The sequence below is a fragment of the Larus michahellis genome, chromosome Z, assembly GCF_964199755.1.
Source record: "Larus michahellis chromosome Z, bLarMic1.1, whole genome shotgun sequence".
Taxonomy (NCBI): domain Eukaryota; kingdom Metazoa; phylum Chordata; class Aves; order Charadriiformes; family Laridae; genus Larus; species Larus michahellis.
Genome location: NC_133930.1, coordinates 25,943,756 through 25,962,677, shown reverse-complemented (window position 1 = coordinate 25,962,677; position 18,922 = coordinate 25,943,756). Strand labels below are relative to the sequence as shown.

Below are 18,922 nucleotides of genomic sequence, written 5' to 3'. Positions count from 1 at the left end.
AAGAGTGTAAATCTTAATTAGCAATGAACAGGTTCTATGCGATAATCTAATTTACTGTCATTCTTCACACAAAACTTGCCTCTATCCCTTCCCATATTACTTCACAACAGATATTTCTGGGGTCACAACAACAGGAGTACATACTTGGGAATCAATGAGCATCTGCACGTCAGGCCGACGTGTTTTGAAATTTTTCTCTAATATTCTTCTGCCTTAGAAAAGTTCAAAAGCAGCGCTGCACTCTGTATACTACCTGGTCCCAGAACAGGAGCTATAATAGCAACAGCTGTGATATAGCACAAAATATAGGTGACCACATACTAACCCGGTTCTCTGGATGGGGATGAAAAAATTCATTTTAACATACAGCACATGCATTTATATTCCCACACAAACTTCATAAACCTTCCTTATAACAGGGGTATCTGCCCAAACAAAATAAAACCAGATCAAAGTTAAAGACAGAAATTTGGGCATTTTTAATATGCTCAGCATCCATACAACTACATCGCAGATACAGGTCTACATTCTTCATTTTCTTTTTAGAGGCAGGTTTAGAAACACTTAGGGATGCTTTAGTTTGGACTGAGGAATGCAAGTCACAAGTTCTTTTTGCTTTGCAGGTTTGGACAATGGACATGGCTCCTTTTCAATATCAACATAGATTTCTTTTAACTGCTGTAACTCAGGTACCATTAATGAACTAGATTTTACACAATCAGATTTGTAAAATATACAGGCTACAAAACACAATGCAGTCCTACAGCCCTTCACAGTATGGCAAAAGCAATTTCAGCAACTGTCTGGTTTCAGTTCAGGTAGAGTTAACTTTTTTATTAGCAGCTGGTATAGTGCTATGTTTTGGATTTGGGATGAGAAATACTTTTAAGAGCGCACAGGTGTTTGTAGTTGTTGGGCAGTCAGGGCCTTTTCGCTCCTCACACCGCCCCACCAGCGAGCAGGTTGTGGGTGCACAAGAAGTTGGGAGGGGACACAGCCGGGGCAGCTGACCCCAACTGACCACAGGGATATTCCATACCATGTGATGTCATGCTCTGCATATAAAGCTGGGGGAAGAAGGAAGTGGGGGACGTTTGGATTGATGGTGTTTGTCTTCCCAAGTAACCATTATGTGTGATGGAGCCCTGCTTTCCTGGAGATGGCTGAACACCTGCCTGACGATGGGAAGCAGTGAATGAATTCCTTGTTTTGCTTTGCTTGCGCACGTGGCTTTGCTCCACCTATGAAACTGTCTTTATCTCAACCCACAAGTTTTCTCACTTTTACTTTTCTGATTCTCTCCCCAGTCCCAACTGGGGTGAGTGAGCGAGTGGCTGCATGGTCCTATCTGCCAACTGGGGTTAAATCATGACAGCAACAAATCCCACCTTAAACCCTATGCCCCAAAGATAGATCATCAGGCTTGTTAAGTGAATGGAAAAAACAGAATTAGAGTGAAGTGATACAGAATCAACCAAAAAGAAGAAGGGAACTATTTTCCTCTAAAATACCCAATTATAATTTCACACATGACTATGTGACTAGCTGTATTACTTTCTGAGAAAATCATTTTAGCATAAAATACGCACATGCTCTTATCTTCCTTTCTACATAAAATCATGTCAACTGCTCGACTAGAATTACTAGAAAAATAAAAGAACAGGCATTCATGCTCTTGCGCCTGCTTATCGAAGTCTGAGGTACTTTTTTCTGTAAAGCAAGGGTAAAAACATAACTAGGAGTTTCTTAAGTCTCTATAATAAAAATATTTGTAAACATCTTATCTGTTTAAAAATTAAATAACCTGGCAGAAAAATCAAAGCTTTGTTGATACACTCTAATTCCCAGTTAGCTGCCCTTCAGGGTATGTTAACGATGGTTTGCACTTGATAATTTTGCATCTTAGATTAACTGAGAGCTTGCCTTTTAATTGAATCTTCGTGTTAAGTCACTTAAGGAGTAGAGTGATCTTTCATTTATCTCACCAGAAATTTTAATGAAGTGCTGGGTTAAGGTTAAATCTCATCTTATTTTAAGTTTTGCTTACCTCAGCTTATATTAAAATTTACTACTGATTGAGACCTAAAAAATGAACACGTTTTGCGCAGTGTGATAAAATGCCTTAATTTTACCGTAGTAAAATTCCCATCTAGACAGTTTCTTGCTATTTCAAATGTAAAATGACTCTGGCTAATTTAAATACATTGTGCCTTTTCTGTGCAACATAAACTGCATTAATAATCCACAATAGCATGTTCTCTCTGAAAAAAAATTCCGGTTTACATAAATTTAGAGGGATCTACATTTAGAAGCTATTCGCTCCTGTTTTAATGTAGAGATTATTCAGCAAGTTTCAAAAACAGGGCTTGAGGTCAAATGGTTACAGAAAATAAACAAATTATGAGTAAAAATTTACTTTTTATTAAAGTCTCAAACATTTCTAAAATATGACTAAAACAAATGGAGCAAGAACAAAAAAAGCAAACAAAAAAACCACGTGGTGGATTTCCCACAAATCCACATGGTATATTTTCCCCACAACAATGCATCATGGTTTGTCTGAGAATTATCAGCCCTCAAGTACACAGAAATGCCAAAAGTAACCTGACATTTCCATCAAGGGAAAAAAAAAGGTGGAGAACCACTGATATTCAACAATTCCCAAAGTCACTAAGATTCTCCCACTCTAATAAAGACGCTATTTAATGAAAACACCATCTCTTTCCCAATTAACCGATCTGCTAACATTAGATTAAAGCTATCAGGAAATGACAACTAATGTTGATGTAAGGGAACAGCTTCTGTGCAGTTAAATTGAAGGAATCTAAAGATTAGTGTCAAGTAAACATTTATGGTCTGAGTTCCACGTTATCAGCCTACAAATTTCAGGCCATCTGACTGTTAAACAGCCAAAGGAGGCTGCAAAAACCTGAGAAATACCACTAAATCAAACACACACACCTCATAAGACTATGATAAAATGCTGCTGTTCCACAGCTCAGACTCATTTCTAGAATTCCTGTGGCAACAAACCCAACTTAACTTTCTTCACAAAGACCACAAAATATTTTCTAAAAGCTTTTTTCTTTACGTACGTAGAAGGAGCTCTTTCATTTATACTAAGTATATGAAATTCAGCTTCCCTTAGATAACACAAAAAGGTGGATCAAATTAATACAAAATTCCCAAGAGGAGCTTAGATAAGACTTAAAAAGTAGCCAATCTAAGGCTATATAGGCTACATACATACACATCTGTACATAAGGACCACCACTTATAAGCAGCTGCATCTCCTCCAATTTTAAAGCTAAAAGTAGCTATACGCACTCTGTTTCCTTCACTGTGAGCAAATTGCTATGTTCTCCAATTAGAGGCAAAGAATAAGCTTATTCAGATTGAAGTTACGTGCTAATAGAACAGTTGTGCACTATGTGCTTTCTGTTAGTAAATGTGGAGGCTTTTCTGGGAACATTCAGTGGAACTTGACAAAAGATAACTACTTAAGGTGAAGCTTCTCCATGTTAGACTGATCCTCGCAAAGCTAGCAAGGATTAAAGAGAGATCGATCACAACAAACTGTGGAGTCTGTTGGGGATGAAAGCGCACATATTAATACTTGGGTTTGATTCAGAGTCCTGAAAAGAGATTTGTACAGTTCCTTTTCGGAATAATAATTCTTCATATCACTTCCTGAAAGAGTAAAACTTCTGAAGCTGACACGTCTCAGCTCAGGCTGGATTCAGGTTTTGCTAGGGAACTGACCAAGAGGAATCAGAGGGAGTAGAAAGTTGCGTCAGTTAACCATACTATGTCTCCAAAGAGGTCCAGAAGACCCAGTTCTAGATCATCACTCTTAGCTTCTCGAATGTGCTGACAACATAGCATAACTTTGACTATTGCTTCAGCTGGTACCTTCATAAATACAGTGTCCATTTTTGAGTGACACAGAAGCACCATAATTGTGGCACATACTAAGGAATAACCATTAATGCCCTTATAAGTAACTCCAGCATTAATGCCCTTATAAGTAACTCCAGCATTAATGCCCTTATAAGTAACTCCAGCATTAATGCCCTTATAAGTAACTCCAAGTGCCAAGGTCAGTGGACTGGGGAAAAAGATCCAAACCTACTCTATGCTTTTTTCCTCTAGTATTTTGTTAGAGTAAATGTGTAAATGACTAGTTGTTGCATAACTTGCCATTTACCACAAGCAATAAGAACTAGGAAACAGAGTGAAAACTCATGGATTTTCTTTTCCTGCCATCAGCAATAAAAAGAAACAAAGATGGCTTCTCAGCCCTTTACGCCTCCACAGGTATACAGAATCTAATCTCACATTCACAGATTGCATGCACACCAAGAGCATGAACCACGAAAAGAAAATACACAAAGAACCACTGGGGGGCAACTCCACAGAAGCACAAAGGCCTCTAACAAATGAGTACAGGTCAAGCATAGATGCAGTCAGGAGAACTAACTAGCTGATTTACTGTCTGCTGAGCCATTAAGCTCTGACACTCTCCTTCAGTAACCCTTCAGTGGAAGATGCAAGATGTCTTTTAGAGAGCAGCACCATTTATGTCCCGAACACCTCAACTGCGCTATGACAACAGACCATATTCCTATGTGTTACAAAAACACTTGACAAATAGGAGCCGAAGCAACACACTGTCTGGTACTTAGTAATACTTTAATCACACTCACTAAGTTAGTAATCTGAACACGAGCAAGAGAATATTTTAATTTGCAACTCTTTTTTCTATTTGAAGACTCCTTGCTCAATTACCTTTCTGGCTTAGACTTGCAAAACTTACTTGTAGGGCAGAGGAAGAAAAATAAAGTGTGTGATCATTTTGAGACATCCAGAAGTTCATGCAGAGGCAAGGCAAACAGGAGTGTTACATTTACAGAAATTGTCCCAGGATGTCTGTTATACTTACCAGATTGGAAGTGCGGATATTTGCAAGAACAAACAAGCACACAGCAAGTATCGTTGTCTTATAGTTGTACACACTACAAGGCAGACTGATTTCAACAGGCATACCGTGCATCGTACAGAAGTAATTTATTCTTACAGTATCACAATCAAATTGAAATGACCTAGCTAATTTCCCAATGAAAAAGTGTTTATACATAGACACTTGTGCACTGATTCACATAATTATATAACCTTCATTTTCAAAATTAAGTTTAAAGAAGCATGCATAAAAAGATGCTAACAAATCAGATGAAGAATACCCATGATACAAGTATAATTACTAGCCTTATTAAAGGAGGTGGTCACTATTACAGTCACAGTATAGTGCATAAATACACGATGATACTTCTATCTAAAAAAAATAAAATAAAACCACATCAGCAAGAGTTAAGAAAGTGTATCATGTACTGCTGAATGACAGCCTCAGGAGTAAACTCTATCAATACATGCATACGTAATAGCATATTGTTTCTTACCGTACTTCGGTCCTTCAAAAGCTTTTCTATCACTTCAATTAACATTTCCTTTTGCTCTGGATCAAGACTAGAAGGAAAAATAGAAATTCTTTTAACTCATTTGGTCAGACATACCCAAATTTAAAAGATGTTAAGTTTGTTGACCTTTAGACACAAGCTGGGAACCAAGAGCATTGAAGAAACCACTTCCAGAAAAATCAAGTATTCCAAAGAACTGATTGTAAAAGAACTTGACTGAAAATAAAGTTAATAATGGAATACAGAACTGAATTGAAGGAGTATAAAATTAAATTATAAAGATTAACTTTATGTTACCACTTGTGTGTTCTATGAGAATCTTAATACTTAAACTCATAAAAATTTTAGGATTTAGGAAACATTAAGACAGGCAAACCCATTAGGGAGAACTTGACTAAGCTTCAGATGTTAAGTCACAAGGATCTCACTGTTTTTGTAGAAGAGAATTTCAGCATGAATGAATTGAGCAGTGAATGAACGTCAGGACAAAGCAGAATCAAACCTTCAAGTAAGTCACTTTGTTAACTTCACGCGTACCTATACAAAGTTGGTGTGAAAGCTGATGAAAAATAGACTGCTTGAAGTCCTACATAAATAGTAAAAGCAGAGAAAAAACAAGAGTTGCAAACAACAATATTTGTACTGTCCTTTTCATGTTCAAAGACCAGACAAAAATTTGCCAGAAACATCTATTATTGTCAAGCTTGCTTCTTAGGTAGGTAAGCACCAGCTTTTTATTCCAGCTGCTTCTTCATGGATCCATAGAGCATGGAAGAATTCAAAGGCAGAAGAAAATACAAAGAGAAAGCAGCTACAAAGAGCCATACAGATGTGTAGTTCTATGCCTTTGAAAAGTAATTTCAACATGGATACAATTACAGATAAGTAGAGAAGTTTTTGGTCATTATTGTATGCTTCAGTTTTAATGCTGAGCGATGAAATGCCCTAATGCACAGTATATCCTTTCCAAGTACAGATTCATAAAGTGAGTATCTAACGGCATACTACTTTGCTAAAGTTCTAATACCTAGCAATACTAGAACATGATTAAACAAATAACACAACTTCATTAGAAGCCACCATCAGCATAAGCAAAGCAACAGCACATTGTTCCACAAGTACTTTTATGATTACATTTTGTTCCAACTTCTATTTTTGTCAAAAAAGATTTACTCGGGATCTTCTGCCAAGGACCAAAACCCTCAGAGGAATAGCCAAAAGTCTTTCTAATAGGCTTTATTCTGAATTTTCAAAATTCGTATAAAATTTAAAAGCAGAAAGTACTTATTACTAAGAAACTTGAAAAATACTAATTTTGTTACGCAATCAAGAAAATCTTCAGTAAGGGCTCTGATAACTGAGTTCATGTTCCTTCCCCTCCTCTTCCCTGATGTTTTAGATAAGGAAGGCAGCATTCTTGGAGAGAAAATAAAAGAACAGGTTAAAGAGCTCAGAGTGATCTGCCCCTGTTATGGTATCTACCAGCAACAGTAGAATCTATTACTGGTATTATCAAATACCAATAATGGAATCTATTAATATTAGTGATGGGCTTTTAAAAAGTCCTTTTCCAAATCTCACTGCAAGTAGGTGCAAGTACATGGTAGAGTTTGCTATTGATAGAAGATACTAATAGCTTTGAAATGCACTCTAAGTGAAATAAGCAAGAGGTCTGACATTTTCAATGATAAAATTACTCCAATGTACCTGGCAATGTTGATTGCATTGGGCACAAATGTTGCTGTTCACACTACGCCTGAAATCTTTTCTGTTTGATATGTAAGCTTCCTGCTGTTAGGATTGATTGAACCACTAATGAACAAGCTCTTCTAGGTCAGACATCCATCCAAACACCATGACACTAAATGCAAAGAAGATTGGAGTATCGAACCTCCATCCAGAAGTCTGACTGGAGCACTAACTGAACCACAGGATTATGAAACAGGTAGAGAAGTCATGGAAACCAAAAATCAAATGGAGAATACAGGCACTATTAGAATAAAGTATTACTTCTTGTTACTCAAATGCTCACAGAAGATGGAGTAATTAGATGTAGGAGAGCATATAAACAGTTGACTGATCTTCACATCAAAAATACACCCCCTCCAGAATTCTGATTTTGACCAACTTCAGAGACAGTCTTCTGAAATTACTTGCTCATTACATATAGTCCAAAAGAAAGCCTTGCCACCAGTACATGATCTGTATCGCTGAATTGTGGAGCTACCAGTCATGATCCTTGTTGAAACATCTGCTGAGACTGCCTGTTAAAGACTCTTATTTGCAGGCAAGGCAACTGGACCAGCCTGTGGACAGATTAATTTGATACCCTTTTCACCAGTTCCCAGTACTGCTGCTTCTTCAAGTGATCCAGAAAACTATACATTCTCCTGTTGGTCCTGCGGTAAACCAGTGTTACTAGATAACGGCATTTGTAAAAGGAAATTTTGAAAGTGTGACAATAAAAGTTCACATGCTTTCTATAAGCAGTTCCCAAATCCTGCTACAAAGGACACAATTGTTGGTTACTTGTAAATGGAGTTGTAACTATGAAGCTTATTCTAAGTGGTGGAATCTGCAGCTACAGCAGTTTGGAAACTTGCATTATGATGCCTAGAGTGTTTTCATGAAGTGAAAACTTGTGAAGGATGTCCCTCTAAAGCATTAAGGAAACCTTTACAGAATGTTAGTTTCATCAGTTTTCCTTTGCTTTGTGAGCTAGATGTCCATTTTACTACCAGTCTGGAATTCATGGAAACTAGAAGGGAGTGAGGCCAGTTTCTCCAGATTGTGCTGCTGTATTTTTTCACCATAACACATACTTTTTTATGCTATTTGCAAGATTTCAAAATCTTGCCACTGACATTCTATAAGCATAGGATGCCATATGAACCCAGAGATAGGAAAAAGTACAAATTGTGTTTGAAGATGCAATCATATCTGGAGATTGGATGAAAGATGGATAAAAGGTCTTTTAGTAATCAAGTTAGATTTCAGCATCCAGTTTTCCACCAATCACCTCTTTAATCTGGACTAGTAAAATAAACTTTGCCTGTCATGAAGAGAAGAAATGGAAGCATCAATTTAAGTTAAAATTCCATGGAGTAGCCTGCTCTCCAGCTACTGCTGTGCCTTGCTGGCACTAACAGACCATTACTGACAAACTCCTCCAAATAGAATCATAGAATCTCCATGGTTGGAAAGGACCTTTGAGATCATTGAGTCCAACCAAACAACCTACAATCTCTGCCACTAGAGCATGCCCTGAAGTGCCACATCTAGATGTTTCTTAAACACCTCTAGGGGCGGTGACTCAACTACCTCCCTGGGCAGGCTGTCCCAGTGCCTGACCACTCTTTCAGTAAAGTAATTCTTCCTAATATCTAATCTAAACCTCCCCTGCCGCAACTTCAGACCATTTCCTCTGCTCCTGTCATTATTCACTTGGGAGAAGAGGCCAACGCCCACCTCTCTACAGCCTCCTTTCAGGTAGTTGTAGAGGGCAATGAGGTCTCCCCTCAGCCTCCTCTTCTCCAAGCTAAACATGCCCAGCTCCCTCAGCCTCTCCTCATATGACCTGGTCTCCAGAGCCCTCACCAGCCTGGGAGCTCTCCTCTGGACATGCTCCAGCACTTCAGTGTCCCTCTTGTACAGAGGGGCCCAGAACTGAACACAGTACTCAAGGTGAGGCCTCACCAGTGCCGAGTACAGAGGCACGATCACTTCCCTGCTCCTGCTGGCCACGCTATTCCTGATACAAGCCAGAATGCTGTTGGCCTTCTTGGCCACCTGGGCACACTGCTGGCTCATGTTAAGCTGGCCGTCCACCAGCACCCCCAGGTCCTTTTCTGCCAGGCAGCTTTCCAGCCACTCTTCCCCAAGCCTGCAGCGTTGCTTGGGGTTGTTGTGACCGAAATGCAGGACCCGGCACTTGGCCTTATTAAACCTCATACAGTTGGCCTCAGCCCATCGATCCAGCCTGCCCAGGTCCCTCTGTAGAGCCTTCCTACCCTCAAGCAGATCAACAGTCCCACCTAGTTTGGTGTCATCTGCAAACTTACTGAGGGTGCACTCAATCAAGTTTTGATAATATCAGGAAATGAAAGGACATTTTGTGTATGAAGAATAACTCAGGCCAAAAAGTCTTTTGTGCGCTGGAACCAGACGCTAACAAAAAATAAATCACTCAAATAGCAGGAAGGGACTTAAAATACATTCCCTCTTGTGTTACGTTACATGATAAAAGGCTTCTCTGCACACAGAGGAGTAGAGAGGTAGGGGAAACTCCAATAATATCCTGACCCAGCTACACCCAGGGCCATCACATGAGAGTACTCAGCACATTAAAGAAAAAAAATTAAAAAAAATCAGCAGGAGGTAGGAGCCCCTGCCCAGGTTCTTCGGAAAGCTGACACAGAAAAGCCATCAGCCTTATGGTTCTAAAATGAACCTATCATGACTGACAGAGGCTCTCCAGAGCACCTTTCAGACATAGGGATGTTACTAGTTACAGGACTATGAGACTTAATATACTACCCCAGAAAGCGCATTTTGGGACTGTACAAGACGTACTATGGGATGTTTATGGGAGAAATGAAAGGCAGGGAAAGGGAGAGATCCAGATGATTTCAGGAGGAACAGTGTAGGAAAATAGAAGGATAAGTGCATAAAAGGAGCCAGTAGTATGTAAATACTTTGCTGCTCAGCATGCTTGTCTGGCCATGCTCTGCACCTGATACCACAGTCTGTTCTGTCTTCTCATCAAACTCTATTTTTAACTACTTTCCTGGGTGAGGCAGTCTCTATTCTGTGTGCACACGTGATATGGAGGTCTAAGCTCCAGCAACTGGAGTCACACCATGGGTTGCAGAGATACGTATAACTGCAGTACCAGCAATGGGAGCAAGTATGTATGTCAGTGTGTGATGGCTAGAGATCAAGCCAGACTAGGTGGCTTAGGAAGCCAGGTATTGAAGTTGAGCTGCAGGTCAGGGCTGGACATGTGTGTGTGTCTGAGTGAGACAGTTGGAGATTTTGGCTACCAGAGGGACCAGGGCACCCAGGCCAACTATTGGAGAGACTGTAAGGTCTGCAGGTTGACTGAGATAGCCATTTGTGTGCCTCATTCTCTCTGGTTCTTTCTCCTCTTCTCCACCCAGTGAGAGACAACTGGAGACAAAGGGATATAAGGGCCCGTTACTTCATAGTCTGAGCGTCTAAACCCAGCTCCTCTGAGATTCACAGTGTTTGAGTGAAAGGGTAGGGGCATGTGTGTTTCTGATTGAGGGGTCTGTAACAGCAAGTGCAGTAGGTTTGCAAGCATTGTGCACTTCTGTGTGCCAGTGACTGGGGAGACTGGGAGTCCAAGGCCAACTACACGAAAGACTGAGCATTAAGGATTATTAGTGGGGGATCCAGATTGTACATATAAAGGTTCACTAATGGGCCTGCATGCCGATCAGCCAGTGAGTGCAACTAGATAATGCTGTTGATGCCGGTTTTGTCTGCATGAGTGCTATTTTCTGCCTGTACTGATCTGTACAGCTGGCTGTGTGCATGTGCATTGTACATGTGTGTGTATGTGCACATTAGAAATACATGCTCAGCCTCACTACTGCATGGTCTGAGGGGGCATGGAACTGCAGCAGCCTCAGGCTACCTGATTCGGAACCCCTAACACTTCTCACCCTCCTCTCTTTGGATAGGCGAAATAAAAAGGGAGCTAAGTAGTAGAATAAATGCCTGCCTTTGTTTCGGAAAGGTACAGGTTCTGTTGCCCTCACCTGTGTAAACCACTACCTACCTCTTCATAAGAGCTCTTCCACAACAAGAATTTCTGAAGAGGGAAGAGGAAGATTTGGATTTGCATAGATAAAATTTCTACAACTTAGTATCCATTTGTCACCTGTAGTGCAAACTACAGCAAATGCCTTCAGGATGAAAGATACAGATGCTAAACACCGAAATCTTTGATTCTGAGAATACCCATCAAAATAGTTGCTACATAGATGACAACAACAGGTATACTAAAAACAAAAGATAGCATATCAGTTTCTGTTTGTATCTCTTCATAGTTATCCTTTGATTCTAGCAAACAAAAGACTTGCCTGAATTCCAGACAAATCAGTTGAGTCGTCGAGTGTCGCCACACCCTTTACACTTTTTAAGAAATGGATCTGATATATCTGAGACATGCCACTGCCCCCTCCCCCAGTAGTCCTAAAAAACATATACGACAACTATCTTAAAATTGCTTTTCAGTATTTGTCAGAATCACTTACCTGTACAGCTTTTGGATTGCATGAGCTGCATTCTTCCTCACATAAGGAGATAAATCAGAAGAGGCTTCCTTAATAGCAAGCATCATAATAGGAACAATAATTGGGACGCGGATACTGGATAAAACCCTTAAAGCACTTGCACGGATTAACTGATTAGGATCCTAAAGAATGGAAGAGAAGGGGAAAAATAAAACAAGATAGTGCAGAAACGCATCATTAAATTCTCTGCAGTGTTTACACTAATTAGTAACCACACATTTAAACATGTAGATCTATCTGAGTATCAGTCAGGCTTGCAAGCTAAGGCCACACTAATAAGAAAACATGCCAACCTTCACACAAAAAAGCTTTCAACAACCAAAAAATAGTAAAAGAAAGTAAGAAAGAAAACATTGAAACATTATGAAAATTTGGAAATCTGGCAAAGGAAAACATGAACATAATTCATGTTCCCAAGCAAAATATGGGAATGATGGACAAAAAAGACTATTATTTTATTTAATGATCTGAAACTTTTTCTGCAATCCAAGTGGAATTCAGATATTCTGAAAAACACACCTAGCTCAGTTTTAGTACTTAAATATAAGAACTCTCAAATGAAAACATGGTTCTTAGTTGTGTTAATCCCACTCAAATTCTTGTCGGCATATCCATTTTATGTTTTACTGCAAGAAATAAACTGAACAAAACAAATTTCCTTAAGAACATGTCAAAATACTAAGCTAAATGTAAATAGCTTGCAGATCCAACAATAGCACAAAACATCTGTATTTGGAGGAACTGTTATGTAAACTTCATCCACTAGTCATGGCCTTGGGACATATCAGAGAAACGTTGCTTGATGAAGTACTAAATCCTCAAAAATCTTGCAAACTAAAATTGCCAGAGCATTAATTCAGTGTACTGTCTGCCAGAAGGCTACTTCCTAGAGAACATTTCTCCCAAGGACTGAGAGTTGGCAACATGGGTTTTCAGACTGGTATTACTTAATGATCAATTCATCTAAGCTCTCAAAATTCCCACGTCTTAGCAGTGGGACTTAGCACCACTACTACTCCTGAGTAGTAAGTCTCTGGATGGTGAAAACACTTAATTTGACAGTTTTTAGAAAAACAACTTCTTATCAGAGTTTGCAAAGCTCATCTCCAATCTCATAAATTTAAAATACTCTAAAGAGTTCTTTCTAAATAGAGAGGAAAAAAAATCCCCACACATAAAGCCAAATTATAAACTTTGTTACAAAACCATAAAAAAAAGGTTACAAAAAAAAGAACAGAAAGAATTAATTACATTTATCTATCTTTCACGGCAGGCTTAGTAATTTTCTTAGTTGCTGAAAATCTCAGCTGGCTTGGAGTCTACCTCCTTGCCACATCACCACTTCTTTGAGTTACTCACAGTCACAACATTTGAGTTATCCCCTCTCCTTTTGTTCCCACAATCCACAGCTTTTTAAAAAGTCATGCCATGAGAAGCGTTCACTGTATACGTATCTCAGTAAAAGCATACACTACAAAGTCACTTGAATTTTAGCTTTTTGTGGCAGTCACAGATAGTAAAGGTACTACACGTGACATTGAGGCAAAAGATGTAAGGAAAGGGGTAGAAAGCTCTCTAGTCACTCGTGGGGTGCTCCTACAGTTCCATACCTGGTGCTCTCATTGCAACATTTTCCAACAAGATGCAAGGTCTGGATCAGTGACATGACAGAAATTAATTATGAACCTAGAGTAACCTTACAAGAACAGTACAAAAAAAACCCCCAACCCTCTCTTATTATAAAAGCTGGACAAATTTAAGGATGGAGACTTAATAGATCTTTCTTTTCTCCACAGTCACACTTCAAGGGCAATCCTAATCTTTGTTCTCTAATTCTGTTCCCCACTGTGATCTGAATTTGAAATGGAACAGTAAAAAATGCTTTTTCTTAAGTGCTTTTAATAAAAAGTAGCATGTGCAACACATTAAACATTTTAATTTAGGTAGTACTACCTTGCTTATTTTCCAATTCGCTGTTGTACAAAAAGATGTTTTACACAAACTAAAAGGAACACATGTGGTTCAGGGTAATAACAGGATCTTCTTTTAACATATATAAGCTACCTTGCAAAGAGAAAAGGGATTCCAGAAACTAAATGCTGGGCATGTGAGAGCACCAATCTACTGCCTTTCTTTAGGGAAGTAATTTTACTTTATGCAGGCTTAGCTGCATCTCAAACCTTGATGAGGTTTGAGATGGCACAAAAAACATTGTCAATGACATAACTTGAAACTGGTTTATCAGACGCAGACATTTACACACTTTAGTTCACCAGACTACACTTATACAGATATTTTTATTTTTGTGGTACCAGCTCAGAACTCTCTATGACATGTTGTTTAGTAGTCACTCACTTTTAAAGCACGCTGGAAAGTACTGATGGACAATAATGCTAGATCTTGCTGCTCCTCTGCATAACGCATCAGATAAACATACACAAGCTTTTTTATCTGAAAAGAAAACCACAACATAATTATCAGAAAGTTTTAGAATTCTACAAAACTAAGTCCTAGATTGCACAATTTCACCAACATTTTCTTCTTTGAAGGAAGGGTTAATATTATCACTGGAGTATTCACATGCTTCTCAAATGTCTTACAATTTACTGTAATTCTTTTAGCAGAAACTCCCTGAGGTGCTGCATATTACCTAATTAACAACACAGATGAAGGCTAATAAAAAAGTACTGCTTTATATTATCAACTAGTAAATAAAGACTTGAATAATCTAAGAAGCTGACATGTGGCAACTGGCCACCTGAACACTCTTCATGGTTTTTTCTTACAGAAAATATGTTAAACTGCAATAGCCAAGGATTTCAACAAGCTCATTTTAGTTTACCCTGAAACTCAAAAATCACAGAATGGTTTGGGTTGGAAGAGACCTTAAAGATCACCTAGTTCCAAGCCCCCTGCCATGTGCAGGGACACCTCCCACTAGATCAGGTTACTCAAAGCCCCATCCAACCTGGCCTTGAACACCTCCAGGGACAGGGCGTCCACGACTTCCCTGGGCAACCTGTTCCAGCATCTCATCACCCTCACAGTAAAGAATTTCTTCCTAATACCTAATCTAAAATTACCCTCTTTTAGTGTAAAACCATTACCCCTCATCCTATTGCTACACTCACTGATGAAGAGTCCCTCCCCATCTTTCCTGTAGGTCCCTTTTAGGTACTAGAAGGCAACTGTAAGGTCTCTCCAGAGCCTTCTCTTCTCCAGGTTGAACAACCCCAACTCTGTCAGGCTGTCTTGACAGCAGAGGTGCTGATCATCTTTGTGGCCCTCCGCTGGACCCGTTCCAACAGGTCCATGCCCTTCTTGTGGTGAGGACTCCAGAGCTGGACACAGTACTCCAGGTGGGGTCTCACAAGAGTGGAGTAGAGGGGGTGAATCACCTCCCTCGCCTTGCTGGCCACGCTTCTTTTGATGCAGCCCAGGATATGGGTGGCTTTCTGGGCTGCAAGCTCACATTGCCAGCTCATGTTGAGCTTTTCATCAACCAACGCGCCCAGGTCCTTCTCTTCAGGGCTGCTCTCAATCCGTTCTCTGCCCAGCTTGTATCTGTGCTTTGGATTGCCCTGACTCATGTGCAGGACCTTGCACTTGGCCTGGCTGAATTTCAGGAGGTTTACACGGGCCCACCTCTCAAGCCTATCCAGGACCCTCTGGATGGCATCCCTTCCCTCCAGGGTGTCAACTGCACCACACAGCTTGGTGTCGTCAGCAAACTTGCTGAGGGCACACTCAATCCCACTGTCCATGTCACCAACAAAAATGTTAAACATAAGTCCTGACAACAACCCCATGGGAATGCCACTGGTCTCCACTTGGATATCGAGCCATTGACCACAATTCTTTCCGTGTGACCATACAGCCAATTCCATATCCACTGAGTGGTCCATCCCTCAAATCCACATCTCTCCAATTTAAAATCAATTACTTCAACACATTTGGAAGAGAAAACACCTTCCAGCTGAAGTGTGGTAACTTACACTATTTAAATCTGATTAAAAGCACTTCTGACTATGTCTTGGACAAAAGCAAAGTGTATTAGATCCACCTTTGCCTGACTACAAGCATTCAAAAGATGTAGCCAATATAAGCATACTACAAAGGATGCAATGTTCAAAGATTAAGAAAACCTCAGTATGATTTTCGGGGAGGGCGGTATTCAATTTAGTTCACTTTACCCCCTCATGGCCACTGTATGCCCAGGAAGCAGCGAAAACATTTTTTACATTTGAGTTGTAAACCTACTGTTGGGGTTTATAATGGAAAATTCTGAAAGACCCTCAACTACAGCTGTGCTATAATTACTGTCACTATCAGAAGATGTATCTTTGTGCCAATTCTGGCAAAAAGCATAATATTAAATCACAGAAGGTTACACCATACTAAATTATTTGTTGTTCAGCTATACACAAGCAGCAATCAACATTGACCACAAGAGGCCTATGCACTGAATGACTGCAGGTGTGCAAAGAAAGCCTCCTTTCCTTGAAACCACTCTGTGACTAGAAATGGAAGCACTTAGAGCTTCGTGACTACACTATTCTTTTACCATTTACCTTCATTCAATGTTGAAATGCTCCTTTCTATAAAACTAATCATAAGAGGGGCACATTAGGCTTGAGGAACACAGACAGATTTGTTTAATTAGTTTATCAATATAAGCACATCAAACTCCATGAGTTATTGACCAAGACTTATTTTTGTTCTATACCACCAATTGTTTATTAGGTCACTTTTTGTATCCTTACCATCCATGACACGATGCACATAATCAAGTTGAGGTCAGTGTGTACTTATAAAAACAAAAATCACAAGGCACTTCTGTAAACAATAAGATGCCCTTTGCTTCTCTTAAAACAAATGAACGTGTTCTACTGCTTCTTCACCTCCATTTCCCTGTATCAGAGCATTCAGCCCTGATAAAAGATTTAAAAAAAAAAACAAAACAACTCCAAACCAGCAGCCATTTCTGGGCAGGAAAGTCACTCGAATACTAAGTCACTCAGATGAACTGATGCATTTGCTATTGCATTGTAGCAATTTGTACGGACAGATTTGTGTAAGAATTCTTAAGGACAGGAAAAAATTTGGTAAAACACTTCCAGAAAACAGTATCAGGATCAATGTACTAAGAATCTGACTTAATACAGTAATTTCTCATCATTTCAAAACCATCCTAAAAACTGGACCATGATAAAGGTTTCTGAGTCCCATATGTGCTAACTAGATGCCTGGAAGTATACCTACATAATGACCTAAAGTTGTCATCTAACTAACCTTGAGAAAGAAATTAGTCGGCTGGCTTTACTGAATGCCCTCATCTCTTTTCAATTTAACAGTCTCTTCTCACACAAATATGTTAGCACTAAATAGTGGAAAAATATGTGATGAGGGAACTTTGACTACAGCATAGAGGAAGATATGTGAATTCACATATCTATCTATTTGTTTTAAAATATAAGAAAAGACCCATAAGATATAAACAGTGAATAAAAGGCTTCTACTAATTCATGTTAGGTTATGTGATAAAACCTTATTGCACATCCACAAAGGAGCACAGAGATACAAAGGGTGTGGAGGGGTGTTTGCAAGTAATACCCTGCCCTAGCTTCTCTCAAAACCATGACAGGAACCATCAGGCCAGAGGTGCAGAGAGAGACAGTAGTAGGAGGGAACCCAAATTTAGGACTCAGAGGAAAGGACACCCTTGTCAGGCCCCTCCCAGGACCACCTCAGGAGAGCCTCAGCTCCCATGTCCAAGTGTTAAACCCATGAAGAGTTAACACCAGAGCACCTTTCAGACTGAGGGGCTTTTCTGCATACAGGTATGGGATGCAGACGAAGAGCATTTTAGAATTGCAGCAGACTTATCATGGGATGTTTTTGGGAAGAACCAAACTGAAGAAGAAGTGGGGGAATCTATGTGATCTGGGGAGGAACAAGTAGGGGAAAACAGAGGGATAAGTGGATCAAAATGGCTGGACGCATCTAAACAGTTTGCTGGTTGGTACACCTACCCTTCTGTGCCCTGCACCTGATCAGCAGGTATATTTTCTCATTAAATTCCATTTTTAACTATTTTCCTTTGTGAGGTACTCTGTATTCAGTGTGAAGGTGCATGTATGTGCCAGCAACTACAGCCAGGCCACAGCCTGGAAGGCCCATGTGTCCTGGGGCACCAGCAACTAGAGACACCAGAGTGAGGGGACTTAAGTGCGCCTTCAGCAACTGCAACAAGTCATAGTGGCCACCACCTGGAACAAGTGAGGGTCTGGCTGACAGAACCCAGGCTGGGACCACAAGCCAGTAGGCCCATGAGCATGGACACAAGCAACTGAAGAGACTAGAGTACACGAAACCAAGTGCAAACCCATGTGTTAGTGGTGCCAGTGACTGGAATGGATGCGGGTGTACCAGTGGATCAAGCTGCACTAGCCAGTGAGTAGGTGAAGTGGCCTGGAAAGGAGCTAGGTAAGGCTGTGGGTATCTAAGGGCAAGACCACAGAAGGAACTGGCTACGGCATAGACCAGGGGAATCTCATCCAGCTGTCAGAGAAACCAGACGGTCTGTGGGTCTCTAGGGGCAAGAATCATGTGTTTGTGTGCATCTTTCTAAGGGCATAACAACAAGTGGTTTGCTAGTAGAGGACTATGGGAGTTCTGGCCAGGTCACTTGTGCATCTAAGGGCAAGACCATGAGAAGGTAGCTACTGGGTGACCAGGGGAGTCCTGCTTTACATGTGTTTGCATGCATACAGCAGTTTGTACTAACAACTGATATAGGGCTGCAGCCTCAGGGGCGCATATGTTCAGGTGCCAGCAGTGGGGGTGACTGGGATTGAGGGGCCAGCCACTGGGCAGACATGTCTGAGTCTATCTGCTGGATGGATTCACACTGTATGCATGTCTCTATACGTACATTCCCACTAGCAGACCTTAATCTTGAACTGCCAAGCTGCTGGTGCTGTTTGCATTCATCTGAGTATCCTATACATATGTATTTCTTAGGTGTGTATATAGACACACGTATGTGTACACATGCACACCTACCAGGAACACAGTCCCAGCCTCACTACTGGTTGGCCTGGAAGCCTAGAGCTTGGGCAGTCTTGC

The 18,922-nt window shown here is 40.3% G+C and overlaps 1 protein-coding gene across 1 annotated transcript in view; it reads right to left on the bottom strand.

Moving 5' to 3' along the window:
- Positions 1-18,922, bottom strand: part of AP3B1 (adaptor related protein complex 3 subunit beta 1) — a 171,751-nt gene that overhangs the window by 128,361 nt on the left and 24,468 nt on the right. Inside the window, exons 4-6 of the mRNA XM_074569713.1 lie at positions 14,150-14,245; positions 11,756-11,916; positions 5,457-5,523 (exon numbers count right to left, since the gene is read on the bottom strand). Coding sequence (XP_074425814.1) covers positions 5,457-5,523; positions 11,756-11,916; positions 14,150-14,245 — 324 coding nt within the window. The remainder of the gene's footprint in view (positions 1-5,456; positions 5,524-11,755; positions 11,917-14,149; positions 14,246-18,922) is intronic.